The sequence below is a fragment of the Myripristis murdjan genome, chromosome 18 (genome assembly GCF_902150065.1).
Source record: "Myripristis murdjan chromosome 18, fMyrMur1.1, whole genome shotgun sequence".
NCBI lineage: Eukaryota > Metazoa > Chordata > Actinopteri > Holocentriformes > Holocentridae > Myripristis > Myripristis murdjan.
Window position 1 is genome coordinate 29,084,701 of NC_043997.1, and position 17,914 is coordinate 29,102,614.

General features: G+C 43.9%; 1 protein-coding gene across 9 annotated transcripts in view; it reads right to left on the reverse strand.

Moving 5' to 3' along the window:
• Positions 1-556: 556 nt before the first annotated feature.
• LOC115376384 (uncharacterized) overlaps positions 557-17,914 on the reverse strand; it is a 38,830-nt gene continuing 21,472 nt past the window's right edge. The window contains exons 3-6 of one of the 9 annotated variants that reach the window (XR_003929798.1): positions 12,663-12,755; positions 10,853-10,910; positions 1,091-1,266; positions 557-695 (exon numbers count right to left, since the gene is read on the reverse strand). Coding sequence is in view for 6 of the 9 variants with exons in the window: in XM_030075929.1 (XP_029931789.1) it covers positions 2,498-6,853 (4,356 nt within the window). In the remaining 3 variants the exon portion in view is untranslated. Of the gene's footprint in view, positions 696-1,090; positions 6,904-10,852; positions 10,911-12,662; positions 12,756-17,914 lie in introns of those variants that run through there. The other 8 variants (XM_030075929.1, XR_003929797.1, XM_030075928.1 and 5 more) reach the window with 8 other exon arrangements.

The following is a 17,914-nucleotide window of genomic DNA, read 5'->3' on the forward strand; positions in this document are numbered from 1 at the left end:
AGGCCAGCACATCAAGTGCATCCATACAGTTTCCTGCATCAAGAGATGTTACATGCCAGACTACACTTGAAGATGTACCCCTCTTCAAGGTCCACTTTCCAAAGGCCATGAAGGGAGAATGCAGAGCTAAACCACTAAAGACAGACCCGACATTCCGTAAGTGTTTCTTTTTTTTATTTTTCAACCAAAACATATGTTTTGGGCCTGTTGTATTAGGTATTGCTCTTACATGTTATACGAATTTCAACATAAAATAACAGTAAAAACTAAAACACACAAAAAAACAACCTTATAAAAACAATAAATTAGATAAAGTGTCAAATGTCAGGAGGTATTTAGAGGAACACTTTCAGTCATTGTGAAAAAAAAGGTAAAGTGTTTGTGCATGTATTTTATAAAACAGGGTATGTTGTCTTTGCGGACCCAGCACCATACACAGATGCAGTATTGGCCATCCCCGTTCCAGAGGACCTAACTGCACAGTTCGAGCGGCCTGACAAGGAGGAGGTCATTGCCAGCTATGTGTCCCGGTTCAATCGAGGGCCAGTTTAAGTCCCACGCAGTGGCCTTCAGCATCAGGAAACTCCGTGCGGATGCGATCGACCACACAAGCTGGAATGACGACCCGGATTCTGCGCCCCAGGAAGCCCCAGCACCAGCTCACGAAGCTGCGATATGCTGGATACCTGTAACAACTCCAAACAATTTGACAGGATATTTAGTCTTGCAAATATTTTTTTATTGTGTGTCACACTTTTTTTTCTCTTCTTCTTATGTGCATTGCCTGCTAGGCTGGCCCCGTGGTATGATTATCACTGGTATTACTTATATGTAAATTATTTGATGTCAATAAATGCTTGAAAGTGTCTACAGAAATGACTCCTGTGAATACATAAATAATTTACACACCACCTGCTTATGGAAAAACTATACAAATAAAAAAAATAGCTAAATCAATTTATTTAACTGTACGGTACTTATATTTGTCACGTTATTACAGTTGTAAGATTATGCCCACTGAAGCAAAGCAAGGCTACGTAATATCTTTGATTTAGATACAAACTATAACATTTTGCAAAGCATAACATACTGGTGTATTCCTCTCAGCCGTAAAGTCTTTGTGGACCCAGCACCGTACACAGATGCAGTATTGGCCATCCCCGTTCCAGTTTTCTCGTTGGGTATGGCGATACTACCTGTGGTATCTCCAGACAGCAGATATTCTCAGCTTCTGTGGGCATGGTAGCACAGTTTCCACAGGAGCACCTATCCAAGGAAAAAAGTGAACATTTCACCAAAATGTAAGTGGACAAGCAGAGGTGGATAAGAAGTAAGCTTGGCCTAACCCTTTCAAGTGCATAAAACATAAGTCATTTGTATCATGTGACTAATGTGGAGCTGGAGAACAGTATCATTTACACAACACTGCCCCAAATTTTGACTAAACTGACTAAAACATTATTGATATAGACAGACATATTTATGCTGAATTATAGCGAGGTAAGTACATTATATTGTGAAAAATAAATGACAGGGCGCTGTTATGATAAACACCTCTGCTCAAAACATCACAAAACCTTAGGCCTACTTTGTCAGCATCGATTACATGTTACCAGTTGTAGCGGACCCTTGGTTCAATAAATGACGTGACGAGATTCCTTACGGGTGCTTAACTTTATTAATAGACATGGCACCGTGAAAACTACAAAGGGGAAATACAGAAAAAGGAAATTTAGGTTAAAAACATGAAACAAACATTTCGTCACTCTTAAACTCAATCAAAGCATAAAAAATAGAGTGCACGGCATCCTTCAAAATAAAATACAACCAGACATGGAGCTGAAGGGTAAAAGCTTAGAAATACATCAACGTAGCCTACCTCATTCCACTCTACCAAGGGGGCTAATTTCCTTTAAGGCCGAAGTCGCCAGTCGGTGAACCCATCTACCTCCTAACAATCAATGAAACAAACTTAAACAGACTGCAAAAACCCAATCGACACAAAAGCAATACATAAGCACAATACATAATCCAAAAAGGAAGAGAAGAAAAAAGAAAAAGAGAAACTTACTCAAAAAAAATCGCCAATACAAAGAAAACCCAGCAGCACACGCCGCACCAACCCACTGGAGACAAAAGGATGAGATGCTGGATGCGCAGGTGAATATGCGCACAGGCCAGGTTACCGGGCGCGTTAGTCTCCTCCCTTATATAGCTTCCCCTTACCAACCCTGGCCACTAGTTGGCAGTCAAAGACAATTTATTTGCATTTTACACACAAAAAAGAGGAGTCCCAACAAACACAGAAGGGGCACAGGGGATTTACCGTTATTCACACTCCCACCAATCATGTTATGATGAATTTAACACCACAAGAATCATACATGATTTTTACATATTATGTGGCAAAATTTGAAAGGCTCAAGTTCATAAGTTTAACATTCTTGCATTAAACCACCAATACCAACAGGTTAGCATGATAATAGAATACACCAAGTCACTCACCCTCTAAAAGGAGCACTAACTTCTGGATAGGTCTTTCAACAATTAAAAGTTTCCCTGATGATTTTCGATCTCCCACTTGCACTTTGACCCTACGCACTAGGCCATCCTCTCCTTGAATAGGCTCAACCACTCGTCCTAACAGCCACTGGTTTCTGGGGAGAAAATCATCCTTGATAATGATGACATCATTAACTTTAAGGTTGCGCCGAGGCACATGCCACTTCTGTCGTATAGTAATATTCAAGAGGTATTCCTTCCTCCAGCGACTCCAAAACTGTTCAATCAAATATTGCACCCGCCGCCACCGCTTTGTTGCATACATGTCTTCCCTTACAAACTTTCCAGGAGGTGGGAGAGCGACTTTAGATTTCATCAGAATGAGATGGTTGGGTGTCAAGGGCTCCAGTGATGTGGGATCATTGATTCCATCTGTATTTAGTGGGCGGCTGTTAACAATGGCCATGGCCTCATAGAACAAAGTTCGAAGTGACGCATCATCAAGTCTGCCAGGACAGAGAGAAAGAGTGGCATTCAATACATTTCTAACAGTCCGGATTTGGCGTTCCCAAACACCACCCGCATGGCTTGCTGCAGGGGCGTTGAAGATGAACTCACATTGTTTCTCTGCCATGTAAACCTCAAGTTGAGTCATGTCACACTGCTTAAGTGCCTCTCTGAGCTCATTTCTGGCTCCTACAAAGTTTGTGCCATGATCACAATGGAGTTGACGTACAGCTCCTCTAAGGCTAATGAAACACCTCAAAGCATTGATAAATGTGTCTGTAGACAGATCCTCCAACATTTCAATATGAACAGCTCGGGAAGAGAGGCAAGTTAGGATCAGTCCATACCTCTTGTATTCCTTGCGTGCTCTCTTGATGATGAATGGGCCAAACACATCCATGCCACAATATGTAAATGGAGCTGACATCTCGACTCGTTCCTTCGGAAGCTCAGCCATACGTTGCTCCTCTACTGGGCGTCGAAGTTTCCTACACTTCACACAATTGTATATCAGCTTGGCGACAGATTTACTCCCACCAATAAGCCAGAACCCATTGGCTCTGAGCTCCATTTGGGTTTGGCCTCGGCCTTGATGACAAATTCTGTCATGGTAGTATGACATGATGAGCTTAGTAATGTGAGAGTTTTTTGGAAGAATGACTGGGTGTTTTAATTCTTGACTGAGGGATGATTGCTTCAGCCTCCCACCAATCCGAAGAAGGCCCTTATCCACAATAGGGTCAAGGCGGAAAAGAGGGCTGGAACTAGGGAGACTACCTCCTCTTTCAAGTGTTTTCATCTCGTGGGAGAATGCTTGGTGCTGAGCGAGCTTAATGACCGCCTCAGCCGCTCTTTCTCGTTCTTCAATAGTCACATGATTACTGTGATGGCCTCGCTTGGATGCCAGCCTCTTAATTCTCGCAACAACCTTGAGGAGTTTCATCCAAGATGAAAATCGACTCAAACTGCCGAGCATGTTGTTAAAGTCATTGGTGGTGGTAGTGGCTACATTCACTTGAACCGCTCTAACTTCAGGGTCCCCAACCAGCAGTTCAGTGAAGAAGTTAGATCTAGGTTTCACTTCTTGCTCCCACAGGAATTTAGGTCCTGACATCCAGGTTGTCGAAGAGAGGTCGGAGACATGAAGGCCTCTGGAGGCATGGTCAGCTGGATTCTCTAATGTGTCAACATAATGCCACTGACAGGGATCTGTTCTGTCCTTTATCACTTGAAGGCGATTTGCGACAAACACATGAAACCTTCTTGAGTCATTATGGATGTATGCCAGCACGACTTGGGAGTCAGTCCAAAAGAACTCCTCATCAATTTTCATTTCCAGTTCAGTTTTCAACATGGCACTTGTTCTGGCAGAGACTACAGCAGCAGAAAGTTCCAGTCTTGGAATGCTCATCATTTTTGTGGGCGCTACTCTTGCCTTAGCCATCACAAGGCTACAGTAGATTTCATTCCTGTCATTGATATACCTAACATAGGAACATGCACCATAACCAACATTACTGGCATCCGAGAAGTGGTGCAGTTCTATCCTCATGATGTCACCAAAGTTGTATGGGTGATAGCATCTGGGAATCTTTACTTCTCTCAGTTTTTGGAGACCACTTTTCCACTCCTCCCACCTTAAGTATACATCCTCAGGAAGGGGCTCATCCCATCCCTTACCCATACGGCACAGCTCCTGTAAAATACACTTCCCAAGCAGGGCAAAAGGGGAGACAAAGCCCAGTGGGTCGTACAGGGAGGCAATAACGGAGAGAACACCCCGGCGAGTAGCTGGTTGGTCCTTGAAGTTGACATTGAAACTGAAGGTGTCATCTTCTAATGACCACTGAATGCCAAGTGCACACCCAACTGGTGTCACATCTAGACTGAGATCATAGGATTTAGCAGTTGCTGCCCTTTCTGAAGGATCAACACAGTCAAGAACTTCCTGCATATTTGAGTTGAACTTATGCAAATGCAAACCTCCCCTTTTGCACAATCTTTGTGCTTCAACAATCAAGTCCTTGGCTTCCTTGATCGAAGAGACACTGGTCAAGCCGTCGTCTACATAAAAGTTCTTCTCGACAAAGGCCGAGGCTGAAGGATGAGCGGATTTGTGTTGCTGTGCTAAATACTTAAGACCGAAGTTGGCACAGCCAGGCGATGAGGCGGCCCCAAAAAGATGAACAGCCATCTGGTATTCTTGGGGTTCTGTTTCCAAATCTCCGTGCTCCCACCATAGAAACCTCAGATAGTTCCGTACTCTGGGTGGAACAAAAAACTGGTGAAACATCCTTTCAACATCACATACCACAGCCACAGCCTCTTTCCGGAAGCGACAAAGGACTCCCACCAGTGAGTTAATTAGGTCTGGACCAGTCAAGAGTGTGTCATTGAGGGAGACTCCACGAAACTTTGCTGAGCAATCAAAAACTACCCTTAACTTGTCTGGTTTTTGCGGGTGGTATACACCATGATGAGGTATGTACCACACAACATCTCCCTCAGCCATGGGGGGGGCTGGCTCCGCATCCCCTCTGCTGATAATTTCCTCCATAAAGGCCTTATAATGATCATAATATTGTTTATTGTTCTTTAATTTTCTCCTTAAATGTTGCAGGCGAACAATAGCCAGCCTTTTGTTATTTGGTAGTGAGGGAGGAGTACTGCTCTTAAAGGGGAGGGGGAGCTCATAATGTCCATCTCCTCTCTGGTTTATGTTGTCACTAAGGAGTTGAATGAAGCGGACATCGTCCTGTGACACATACCTGTCTTCGTCTCCCTTCTCATTAAAGTCTGATTCAAGAATTTTAAGAACGTCAGCGGCTGATGGCGTTGGCATTTCCTTCACTGCAACTCTATGTACAAAGCTCTGGTTTCCCAGTCTGTCGAGATGGGGATTGGAGGATCCTGTTATACTCCACCCAAGCTCGGTTCTCTGTGCAAAAGGTTCATTCCCATCGCCTCTGATGACCTCCAACGGTGCTAATGCTAATGGACAATCATATCCAATCAGCAGTCCCACTTCACAGTCTTGCAGTGGTGAAAGTTTGTCTGCCAGATGTCTCAAGTGTGGCCACTGAAGTGCTGTCTTGGCGGTCGGGATATGAGATCTGTCCACTGGGATGAAATCCCTAGAGTAAGCCTTATGTAGCTGAACATGGGTTTCAGAGTGAATTCCTCTAACTTGCAGACCATGGACAATCTTGCTTGCTATGACAGTGTTGACAGCCGTCATTGTGCTTAGCTTCAATTGAACAGATGATGCGTTCACATTAAGTTCTTTGAGCATATCTTCCAAAATAAACGTTGTGTCACTCTGCGTGTCGAGTAACGCGTAGGTGAGTAGCTCTCTATTTGGGTCTTTCACTGATGACAAAAATACAGGTACAATATTCGAAGTGGAGGAAGAACTTTGAGTCACAGCGTGGGACAATGCATTGTGGGCTTCCTGACCTCTGGCATCTTCTGTGGAAGTAGGATTTGGCTCCAAGGCTGCCACAGCTGCAGCCCCCTTCTCTTCATGCAGGCAGGTCGGATGACGTCGACCACATGAACTACATGTGTGTCGCCTTTTGCAATCCTTCATGACATGTCCCTTCCACAGGCAGCCAAAGCAAAGTTGATTTTCCCGAATAAATGCCCTTTTATCTTCAGTAGTTCTTTCTGCAAAGGTAGGGCACTTAGCTATGCCATGCATTTCATCCTCACAGACTGGGCAAGGTGGTTTTGATTTAGAATAGGTTGATTTATGTACCACAACAGAGGAGTTATTAGATTGGGTGGTTGTATTCAGAGTATTTGCCCTTTTGGGTATTCTGTCGTCCATTACTTTGGAGTTCATCAGAAATGGGGAGGCAATGGGATTGCATACTATCCGGGCTTCCTTTTGCATAAAATCTGCAAAATGAGAAAAGCTTGGATAATCACCAGATGCATCCAACTCATCTACAACGATTCTGCTCCATCTGTGCACAATCCAGTCTGGTAATTTCTTGAGTAGTTTATGATTTTCCTCACAGTCATTTAAGATGGTTAGCCCTTTAACATGGGGCATAGCCTCAGCACAGCCCTTTAAGAAATCTGCAAATTCTCTGAGGGCTGTAGGGTCACTTCCACTGATTTTGGGCCATTTCAAAAGTTTGTCACGGAAGGCCTTTTGAACGATGAAAGGATTTCCATATCTTTCCTGCAACAATGCCAAAGCGCTGTGATAGGCATCTTCAGAATTCCTGTAAAAGAATCCCTCCACAGCCTTACGTGCTTCTCCCGCAAGATAGTGTTTAAGATACAGCATCTTTTCACAAACCGGGAGGGGCTTCTGGTCAATAAGGGCCATAAAGGAAATCTTCCAGTCAATAAATTTTAAAGGGTCACCAGAGAATGTTATCGGTTAGACTTAGACTTAGACTTCTTTTATTGTCATTGCACAAAAAAACACAGCAGTGAGATTTTGGCAACGAAATGTCGTTGCTTGGCTTCCGGATTACAGCAGAGATGGAATTGTGGGACCGTTTAGGTATATATAAATATAAATATTATACATAAATATAGTCTATATAACTGGTATGATATGGTCTATATAACTAGTGCTAAAAAACAGGAGCTAAATAGTAATGAGTGCAATTTAGAATAGCTAGATAAAACAGAATGTACAACAACAGACTAAACAGTGTAAACAACTGAATAACCAGTATAAATAATAATGAGTGCAATTGAGAATAACTAGATAAAAACAGAATGTAAACAACGGACTGAGCAGCGTAAACAACTGAATAACCAGTGTAAATAATAATGAGTGCAATAAGAACAGAATGTAAACAACAGAAAAAGAAAACAACTGACTAAACAGTGTTAACAGTGGAAGATTGCACAGAAATGTATTGTCCATACGTAGCTGCTGGGCGGGCGGGGGGGGGGGTTATTGCACAAATAGGAGGTAATTAATTCTCCTCATCCCAGGGGTGTTTCCCGGACTGGGCTACACACCCTGGGCCTGAAGAAACCATACCTCCATAAAGGGATATTACACAGAAATGTATTGTCCATACGTAGCTGCTGGGCGGGCGGGCGGCGGAGGGGGGGTGGGGGTGGGGGGGTTATTGCACAAATAGGAGGTAATTAATTCTCCTCATCCCAGGGGTGTTTCCCGGACTGGGCTACACACCCTGGGCCTGAAGAAACCATACCTCCATAAAGGGATATTGCACAGAAATGTATTGTCCATACGTAGCTGCTGGGCGGGCGGGCGGCGGAGGGGGGGTGGGGGTGGGGGGGGTTATTGCACAAATAGGAGGTAATTAATTCTCCTCATCCCAGGGGTGTTTCCCGGACTGGGCTACACACCCTGGGCCTGAAGAAACCATACCTCCATAAAGATATATTGCACAGACGGTTCAGGGGGAGACAGCCTGCTTACACTTAAAGAGCTTACAATAGCTTGGGCAAGACTGACTGTGTCTTGACTTGTTATTTCAGGAGGTGTCAGAGGTTGGAATGGTATGGCCCGTGGGTTTAGAGGATAGCCGGACTCCACCCTTTGATGCATAGAGTGAGTCTCAGCAGGCTCACTCTCTTCTTCATGATTCTTCATGCTGCCTTCAAGATTTTTATAGGCTCTCACCCGGGCTGCTGCTACTTTCACCTCATTTTCAGCTTCTAGCTGTTTTAACCTCAACTTCTCCTCTTCTCGTTTTAAGTGCATTTCAGCCTCCTTATGCTTTATTTCTGCCAACATTTTTGCTTCACTCTGTTTCCATTCATTTTCCATTTGGCACAATTTTGCTTGTTGAGCTTGTATTTTCTGCATTGCCTTTGCCTTTTCCAGCTTTACTAAAAGCTCTGCTTCAGCCTCAGCTCGTTTGCTAGAGACTGTGGAGAGAGAGGAGTGAACTGAGGATGTGTCTGTTTTCTGCATTGCCTTCGCCTTTCCCAGCTTTACTGAGGGCTCTGCTTTGGTCTTGGCTTGTTTACTAGAGGCAGAGGAGTGTGTTGAAGATGCCTCTGAGATTACTGTCTCTGTGTTGGTATATCCAAAAATGGAGCCATAGTTCTTTTTACTTAGTATCTCCCTCACCCTCTCCTTTTCCAGTTCATCATTAAATGTATGTTCAATAGTTCCCTTTCTTCTACACGCAAGGTCACAGATCTCAGCTGTGAGGGAGATGCAAGCATCCATTTTCTTAGTAATTTCTGGGGTGGAAGTACAGTTGCGTCTAATAGGCTCATAGAAATCACGCACTGTGTCATGTTTGGTTTTTATGTTTTGCTGAATGCTGTCGAGGTCATCTAGTGTGCAAAATGCCTTCAGTTTCATTCTAGAGTCCCTTGCTATTTGTTTCCAAGAGTTGTATGCCTTACTGAAATCCTTCTCATGTTGTTTAGCCCTCTCCTCTCGCAGCTCCCTACCCTTGTCAGTTAGAGCTCTTCCACGGGAGCTAGACCTGGATGACTGACCCTTAACATTATCCATCCTTTCTGATTTGAGTGACATTTGTGAGGCTTGATGTATTAATGATTTAAATTCAAAATTCTGAGTTATGCTTCTTTTAGTTCACAAGGTGATGCCTTCACACATTCACAAATTCTTTGACCAAATATATCATACACACTATAAAACTTATATTGCACTTTACCCTTTCAACCTTTTCATTTAAAAGGACATTGTAAATATATCATTTAAAGACAGAAAATATAATAAAACTCTTAAACCCTTGAGTCCTTTGATTACAAACTGTAGGTTTATTCTTGCCATTTAACTCAGAGAAGAAATGCAGTGCGTTGCTCCATTTTCTTTCTCCCGTTTCCTTATTATTTCAGTCCAATGTCTCTCACTGCATTTTTGGCTGTACCTTTAGCAGAGGGTTACTGTTCATTAACTGATCTTGCATGTGTGCCAAGGTGTAGACTGCATGGGCTGCGTCGGCTGCTGACATCAGGTGATGAAGGAAGATGGCTCGGACGTAATGGTTGAGTTTTCACTGTAGCGGACCCTTGGTTCAATAAATGACGTGACGAGATTCCTTACGGGTGCTTAACTTTATTAATAGACATGGCACCGTGAAAACTACAAAGGGGAAATACAGAAAAAGGAAATTTAGGTTAAAAACATGAAACAAACATTTCGTCACTCTTAAACTCAATCAAAGCATAAAAAATAGAGTGCACGGCATCCTTCAAAATAAAATACAACCAGACATGGAGCTGAAGGGTAAAAGCTTAGAAATACATCAACATAGCCTACCTCATTCCACTCTACCAAGGGGGCTAATTTCCTTTAAGGCCGAAGTCGCCAGTCGGTGAACCCATCTACCTCCTAACAATCAATGAAACAAACTTAAACAGACTGCAAAAACCCAATCGACACAAAAGCAATACATAAGCACAATACATAATCCAAAAAGGAAGAGAAGAAAAAAGAAAAAGAGAAACTTACTCAAAAAAAATCGCCAATACAAAGAAAACCCAGCAGCACACGCCGCACCAACCCACTGGAGACAAAAGGATGAGATGCTGGATGCGCAGGTGAATATGCGCACAGGCCAGGTTACCGGGCGCGTTAGTCTCCTCCCTTATATAGCTTCCCCTTACCAACCCTGGCCACTAGTTGGCAGTCAAAGACAATTTATTTGCATTTTACACACAAAAAAGAGGAGTCCCAACAAACACAGAAGGGGCACAGGGGATTTACCGTTATTCACACCAGTCTTGACATTACATGCTTGAAGCAGTCTAACTGAGCATATGTTGAGGCTAGTAACAGTCCTCTGACGACAAAACTTTTTCCGTAGACTGCAAGAATATAGATAACTATAACATTATTCCGCTTTTCACAATATCGCACATTTTGGTTGGAATGAAAACCTGCAGCCTCTTGGCCCTCCATGGCACGAGTTTGACACCTGTGGTTTAAGCATATGTTCTTAGTGTGTAAGCAATCGAAGAAAAAAAAAACAAACTGTAAACCATTCACATTTATGGCAAACTGAAACTCTGTCATCAAAACTTTAAAATCCTCTATCAAAACGTAACTCTGATGACAAAAGGAAACACATTTCCACCATATGAACACACTTTCACATCAGCAGCAACACAATAACACATTGAACACAAAACACTGCATTTCACTGCTTTTCATATATTTCTTCAAAAAGAATTTTGCAAAGCTCAAAGTAGAAATTAAGCATCTTTTTCATAGTAACAACTGTTTCCAAAATAACAAAAAATAAAAATATATAAGGTGTCAACTCAAAACTGTATACAATATACTGTACTTTACGGTACAGTAAAGCAAACATAAAACAATAGCAAAAAAACAATATAAAACATAGTATGTAAAGCAAAAATAAAACAATACAATAAAATCAAACTATGCACAGTAAGTAGCAGAAGGTTCTGCTGCGGATCCTGTCGTCTGTTAGGGTCTGGCCACAAAATCTCGTCCACATCGCAGACGATGTCTTCCTCTGCCTCTTTCTCTCAGCGCCTCCATGCCTGCATAGTACTCAATATGGCTGACCTGGGGCCTGTTTGCAGTGCTGAGGCCCTGACTGACTGGTGTTCAGTTTTCTAAGTAAGAGCTTTCAGGTGTGTGTCTCAGGTTTTTTAATTACCCGATGTGTTTTATATTTTGAACCTAAGTGTTTTCCCCATGGTAACCACATGATTTCATGTTTGAGCGAGGTGTCTTCTGTGTTAGGTCCCGATTCTTTTGTTGAAAGCCCAAGAACAGACCGGAGTCAGTCTTCAATTTTCTGATGCAATATTTATTATGGTCACATATAAAGCAAGGCAGCACTGGTCTCAGTGTGACAGAGCTCCCGCAGGATCTCAGTCAGAATGAGCCCCGATATCAGGAAATGATACACATTTATGTTCTTGGGCTGGGCCTGCCCCGTACATAGGTTGGACTTAAACGCAACCGAGAATAATTGGCCAGTTACCTGGACATGGACAGGCCAATGACTGTCCATGCCTTGTTCCCGGAATGTGTGATGCTAGTGTGTGGATGTTGACTGGGCCTGTATCTAATGCAACAGACCTAAATAACAAGATAGAGAAAGTACATCTGGCTCCTGCTGTGTCTATCCTCTGCTTAGCAGCCAAGCTGCCCTGAACTATGTAATACATTGGATAATGCAAGAAACATTGAACTATACGGCCAATTGTAACACTGTATGAAATAGTGTTTGGTGTTCCGGAGGAAATGTGCTGCAGAATAGCAAACACTGTTCAAAGCAGCACATGTGTCTAAGGTATGGCCACGCTGTGTTTAAGGTTTAGTTACAATGAGTTAAAGTGTTGCCACATTGGTTTAAGCATATATTTTTAGTGTGAAAACAAAACAAAACAAAACTGTAACTTAAACAGGTATCTTAAAACATAAAGAGAAGGCTTTTAGTGCTCTTAGAATACAACCGAGAACCAAGAGCCTGACAAGATTCTGCTGACTGACCAAAATGAACTTATACAAGAGTACTCCTTTCCTGACAAGTGAACAGGATCCCTTCTTGTTAACATAAATAGTAGTTCTACAGCATACATTTTGAAGTGAAATATAGCAAATTTAGTAGACAGGCAAACAAGAACACATAACTTAAGACAAACAGTGTGAAATAATTGTGGCTGTGTTGATGTAGAGAGCTTTCACTGACCTATATGAAATTCCACTCCAACTCTATGAGGTTAGGTTAGGGTCGCAGTGTCCCAAAGGAGGGCACTCCGGGAGGCACAGGCTCTCAGGGGTCCTAAAAGAATTCCATGAATTTGAAAAGTCTCTTGTTAAAAGATCAAAAGGGTCCTTAAAAGCCCCATAAAATAATGTAAAATGGTGTAAAGTAAATTGGACCAACGGATAGATAAGAAGGCGGGAGTGTTATAATTGGCCTTATAGTTCATGTCTCTTGCAGTATTCAATGCATGTTAAAGTTCAATGCTTCTTGTATTATTCAGAACAGCTTGGCTATTAGCAGAAGGTAAACAAAGCTGGAACCAGACATATTTTCTCTATCTTATTTGTTAGGTCTATTGCGTTAGATACACGCCCAATCAACATACATACACATAGCATCACACATTCCGAGATCAAGGCATGGACAGTGGTTGGCCTGTCCATGTCCGGTAACTGGCCAATTACTCTCGGTTGCGTTTAAAGTCCAACCTATGTACGGGGCAGGCCCAAGCCCAAGAACATAAATATGTACCATTTCCTGATATCGACACTCATTCTGACTGAGATCCTGCGAGAGCTCTGTCACACTGAGACCAGCGCTGCTTTGCTTTACATGTGACCAAATAAATATTATATCTGAGAGCTGAAGATTGACTCCGGTCTGTCCTTGGGCATTCAACAAAAGAATCGGGTCCTAACAATTGGTGCCGGTGACCCGGATTGACTGACTCTGAGGCCGTGTCCCATTGGGGACCGCCGGAGACGGTGGGAGGAGAACCTTTCTCAGACAATTCCAGGCGCCTAAGACAAAGGTGAGCAGAAAACCTTTTTCTATCAAAAATTTCTGCACATTGGTCATACTAAATTAGATTGTCTGATTAATGCTACTCTCTGATCGAAAAATTGTGATAAATTTGGGGGGAAATACATAACTGTATGTGTTTATCAACTGAATGGTCACATGTAAAGTATCAATCACATAGACTCACGTGAGGGAAAGTGAATAAGTGTCCTAGTCTAGATTAAACTGGTAAATCTAAAAGAAAAAAAGAGAAGTTTTATAGGACGCTAGAGGTCCCACATAAACTGAGGCCGGATTACTGCCAAATAGTCTGGTGTCAGGAGACATTTTGATGCTGCTGAGTGCGACACCATTGGGGGCGTTGCCAGGCTGCGTCTGAGGCCACTGGAAGTGGGAATTTTTTTTTTCTCCCACAATTGCTATAGAGAATAGGCCTAAAGCTCTATAAGGACACAGGGAAAGGTCTGTTGTTTTTCATACCAATGCGGGGTGGTTTCCTACTTGATTGATATTTTACTGTGCCTGTGGCAGTGTATCGAACAGTTGAGACTGGTCGAGAATTCCTGCCCTGATACAGATCTCAAGTAGTTCTGCAAGGGGGGCATTGGAACAGGTTAGAACGGGGATTTTCTAGCTTAAGGTGTTGCAGAGGTGGTGAATTAAAACGAGTGGATAGACTGGGAGAACCCCCAGCGATTAAGCGCACAGAGCACTAGGCTCCGTGTAGAAGCTTCTTAATCGGGTCCCCACTCGGGCGCTGAGCCATTTGCCCTCTCTGTTGACACGTGTCTACATTTAAAGATGTCGCAAAAAGTTGTTGATAAATGGAAGGATTGCAAACCCGGGTCCCTGGGCTCGGTGCTGTTAGAAACCTTGACAAGATGGCAGAAAAAGGTTCCAAAGGAGGAAGAAAAGAAAGCCATGGATAGGTTTGTGTATTGGGTGAGGGAAATGCAGGAGAGGGGAATGTTTGGGGGGTGCGAAAGCGCTCCACCTGAACTGAGTGCATTTACCTACATTTGGCAACAGGCAGCAAGAAGTGTGACCCAGGCAAAAGAAAAGTTGCAGGAAACAGGTGTGTGGCAGAGAGGATTAGGGAGAGTAGGGAAAGGAAGAGCAGGGAAAGAGGTAAAACACACAGAAACATTTCTTGCGAATTGCCACTGTTTTTTGGGAGAGGTTAAGCTCTCCATTCAGAAGTCCTCTGCACAACCACAACAACAGGTGCCAGCTAAACCCTTGCCTTCTCCAGAGACACACTGTGCCGAGAGTACCGATAAGACATTCATAACAAAAACAATTCAGTCGGAAGCTGCCGAGTTTACAGATAACACGTCCCAAGCGAACACAATTCAGGCACAACAGGCCGTGATCAAAACCAAAACATTGTCACCCATGGTAACTGAAATTGCTCCAGCACCCGTGACCTCCCCCTCTCCCTATGCCGAGGCGAGGAGCATGTTGGAAGCTGTCCAACATCAGATGCCTCTGAGTGATGCCACTAGCTCTAAGAAACCTTGCACACTTCACACTACCACTGCTGATGTGTCTCCATTAGTGGTTGTCAAAAATGGGTTGTTGCAATTGGCACCACTCAGAGCATTGATGACTCAAGCAGGATACAAAAACTACAACTCCCCATTGCAGTGGACTGCCGCAGCTGAAAAACCTTTTGTTGACGTCAAAACAGCACTGTCATCGGCATGTGCTCTCCATGCTCCTAATTACTCTGAGCCATTTCACTTGGATGTTGATGAAAAGAACGGGTTTGTCAATGCCGTTCTTTACCAAAAGGGGGAGAGTAGGAGTACAACAGACAGAAAAATACTGATGTACTATAGCTCAAAATTAGACAATGTTGAGATTGGACACCCCACTTGCGTCAGACATGTCGCCGCCATAGGCAAAGCAGTGCACAAAACATCCCACATCACAATGAGCAACCACACCATTGTGCACACAGCACATGGAGTGAAAGCATTTCTTGACTCCAATGCATTCACATTGTCAGCACACAGGATCCACGGCTTGCAACATCTTCTTAACAAACCTCACATCCACTTCACCAGCGAAGGGGCTAATATGGCAACACATATGGACACTGAGCAAGATCACGATTGTGCAGCAGAGACTGATAAGGAAATGCAGTTACATCCCACCCTACACAAAGAACCACTTAAAGATGCTCAGATGACACTGTACTGCGACGGTCACAGCCATCACTCTCCCACTGGCGGGTTAGTGACGTCGTATGCTGTTGTGGAGGAAACAGCAGCAGGTTTAGAGACGAGACAGGCACATTTAATTCCTCAACCAGCATCAGCTCAAATGGCAGAATTGGTTGCGCTAACAGAAGCATGTAAATTAGCACAAGGGAAAACTGCCACTGTTTACACTGATTCGGCCTATGCAGTTCAAGCAGTACACGTGGACATGTGTCATTGGAGAAGGAAAGGTTTTGTGACTTCAGACGGCACCCCTGTTAAACATTTGAATCAGCTCATGGATCTTTATTATGCTCTGCTAGAACCAAATCAGGTTGCCATAGTTAAGTGCAGAGGACACCAAAAGGGGGATGGCAAAGTGGCTAGAGGCAACAATGCGGCAGACATGGCAGCAAAAGATGTAGCTGGGTACAATGTGCATAAACAGATGTCTCAAAAGAAAACTGATGATAAACCACATAGGGACCTATGTGTACAGAATATCAAGGAGCTGCAACAGGCAGCTGCTCCAGCTGAGAAGCAAGCATGGCTGGAAAAGGGAGCCACAAAAGACTGTACAGGGCTCTGGAGAAACCATGAGGGCAAAATAGTAGCTCCAGCGGGACTACTGAACTTGTTATGCCAAGAGGCACACAGCAGAGCGCACTGCGCTAGTTCTAGAGTAACAGCCCTCATCTCGCAACATTGGTGGCATCCTCACTTGAAGGACATTGCCAAATATTTTGTACAGTCATGTGAGATATGCAATCACTTCAATCCAAAGGTTTCACTGAAAGCAGGTCTGGGGACCTTTCCTGTGCCTGATGCTCCCTGGAAAGAGATAGTGATTGATTTTACTGATATGGGAGCGGAGCACAGGACCGAGGGCAAGAGATATCTTCTTGTCTGTGTTGATCCTTTCTCTAGGTGGGTTGAGGCCACACCCACCAGAACTGAGAAGGGGAAGGAAGTGATTAAATGGTTGACGAGAGAGATAATACCCAGATTTGGAGTACCTGAGCTGATCAGGTCTGACAATGGTCCTTGTTTCACTGGTGAAGAGTTGAGAGAAGTGGAAAGGCGGTTTGGGATTAAACACAAGTTTGGTGCAGTTTATCATGCGGCCTCTCAAGGGCTGGTGGAAAGGGCAAACAGAACTATTAAAGAAGGATTGGCTAAGGTCTGCGCAGACACCAAATTAACATGGGTTGAGGCCCTACCCATTGTGCTATTCAGCTTGAGGTCGACTCCAAATGCGACCCTGAATGTCAGCCCGCATGAGATTTTGACAGGAAGAAAGATGCCCTGTCCGTTCACCACTGCACCAACCGACACACCGCCTGTGCTGTTACAATATGAGAATCTGGGTGAATATGTGAAACAGCTGAACAATACTGTGATGAGTATCTCTCAACAGGTGACCGCAATACTCTCCAAGGAACAGGACCAGGAAACCTCACCAGTGGAGGTTGGAGACTGGGTGCTCAGAAAGGTCAACAAGCTGAACTGGTCCTCTCCGAGATGGAAGGGACCGTATAAGGTGGCTGAGGTCACATCACACTGTGTGAAGGTCTGGCTGACAGACGACAGACTGAGTAACTGGATCCACAAGACACATTGTGCACTGACAAAAGACCCGAATGACAGAACACTGACTGAGGTTCGGACTGACTTACTAACCTTGCCGACTGACACTGACCCGTGACCCCGACTGGGGCACACTTAGATAGTAAGGCACTGACAATGACTACACTGGAAATGAGACCATACAGTCGAGTGGACAGGCACATGACAAGGGAGATATCCAGGAGAACTCCTCTCTGGAGACTGGGTTGTGGCACCAGGGTAGCTGTAGCTATTTTGGTGACACTAACGTTGATGATAGTTCTGCCTGTTTTGGTGTGGGAAATCGTAACTTCCAAGTCCCACACAGCTAAGCAAAACCACACTGACCCTGAATTGATCTATCCTACCACCACACCACGCCACCTGACAAAGAGATCTGTAAGCGGGAGAAGCCACCTGATTAACCTGCAATTTGTTGAAAACCAAGATGGGGTCATAACTTTTGATTTGTGTGCTGTCATCACGTGTGGCCCTAATGAACAAGCACATGGGTTGTCTGAAAAATACATATGCAGTGATGGTACCAGGAACCAGGGCCATCATGATGGTGAATATTATCTGGGTCGCCCCTACTGTGGTGTTGGTTGGGATCTTGTCGTGGTG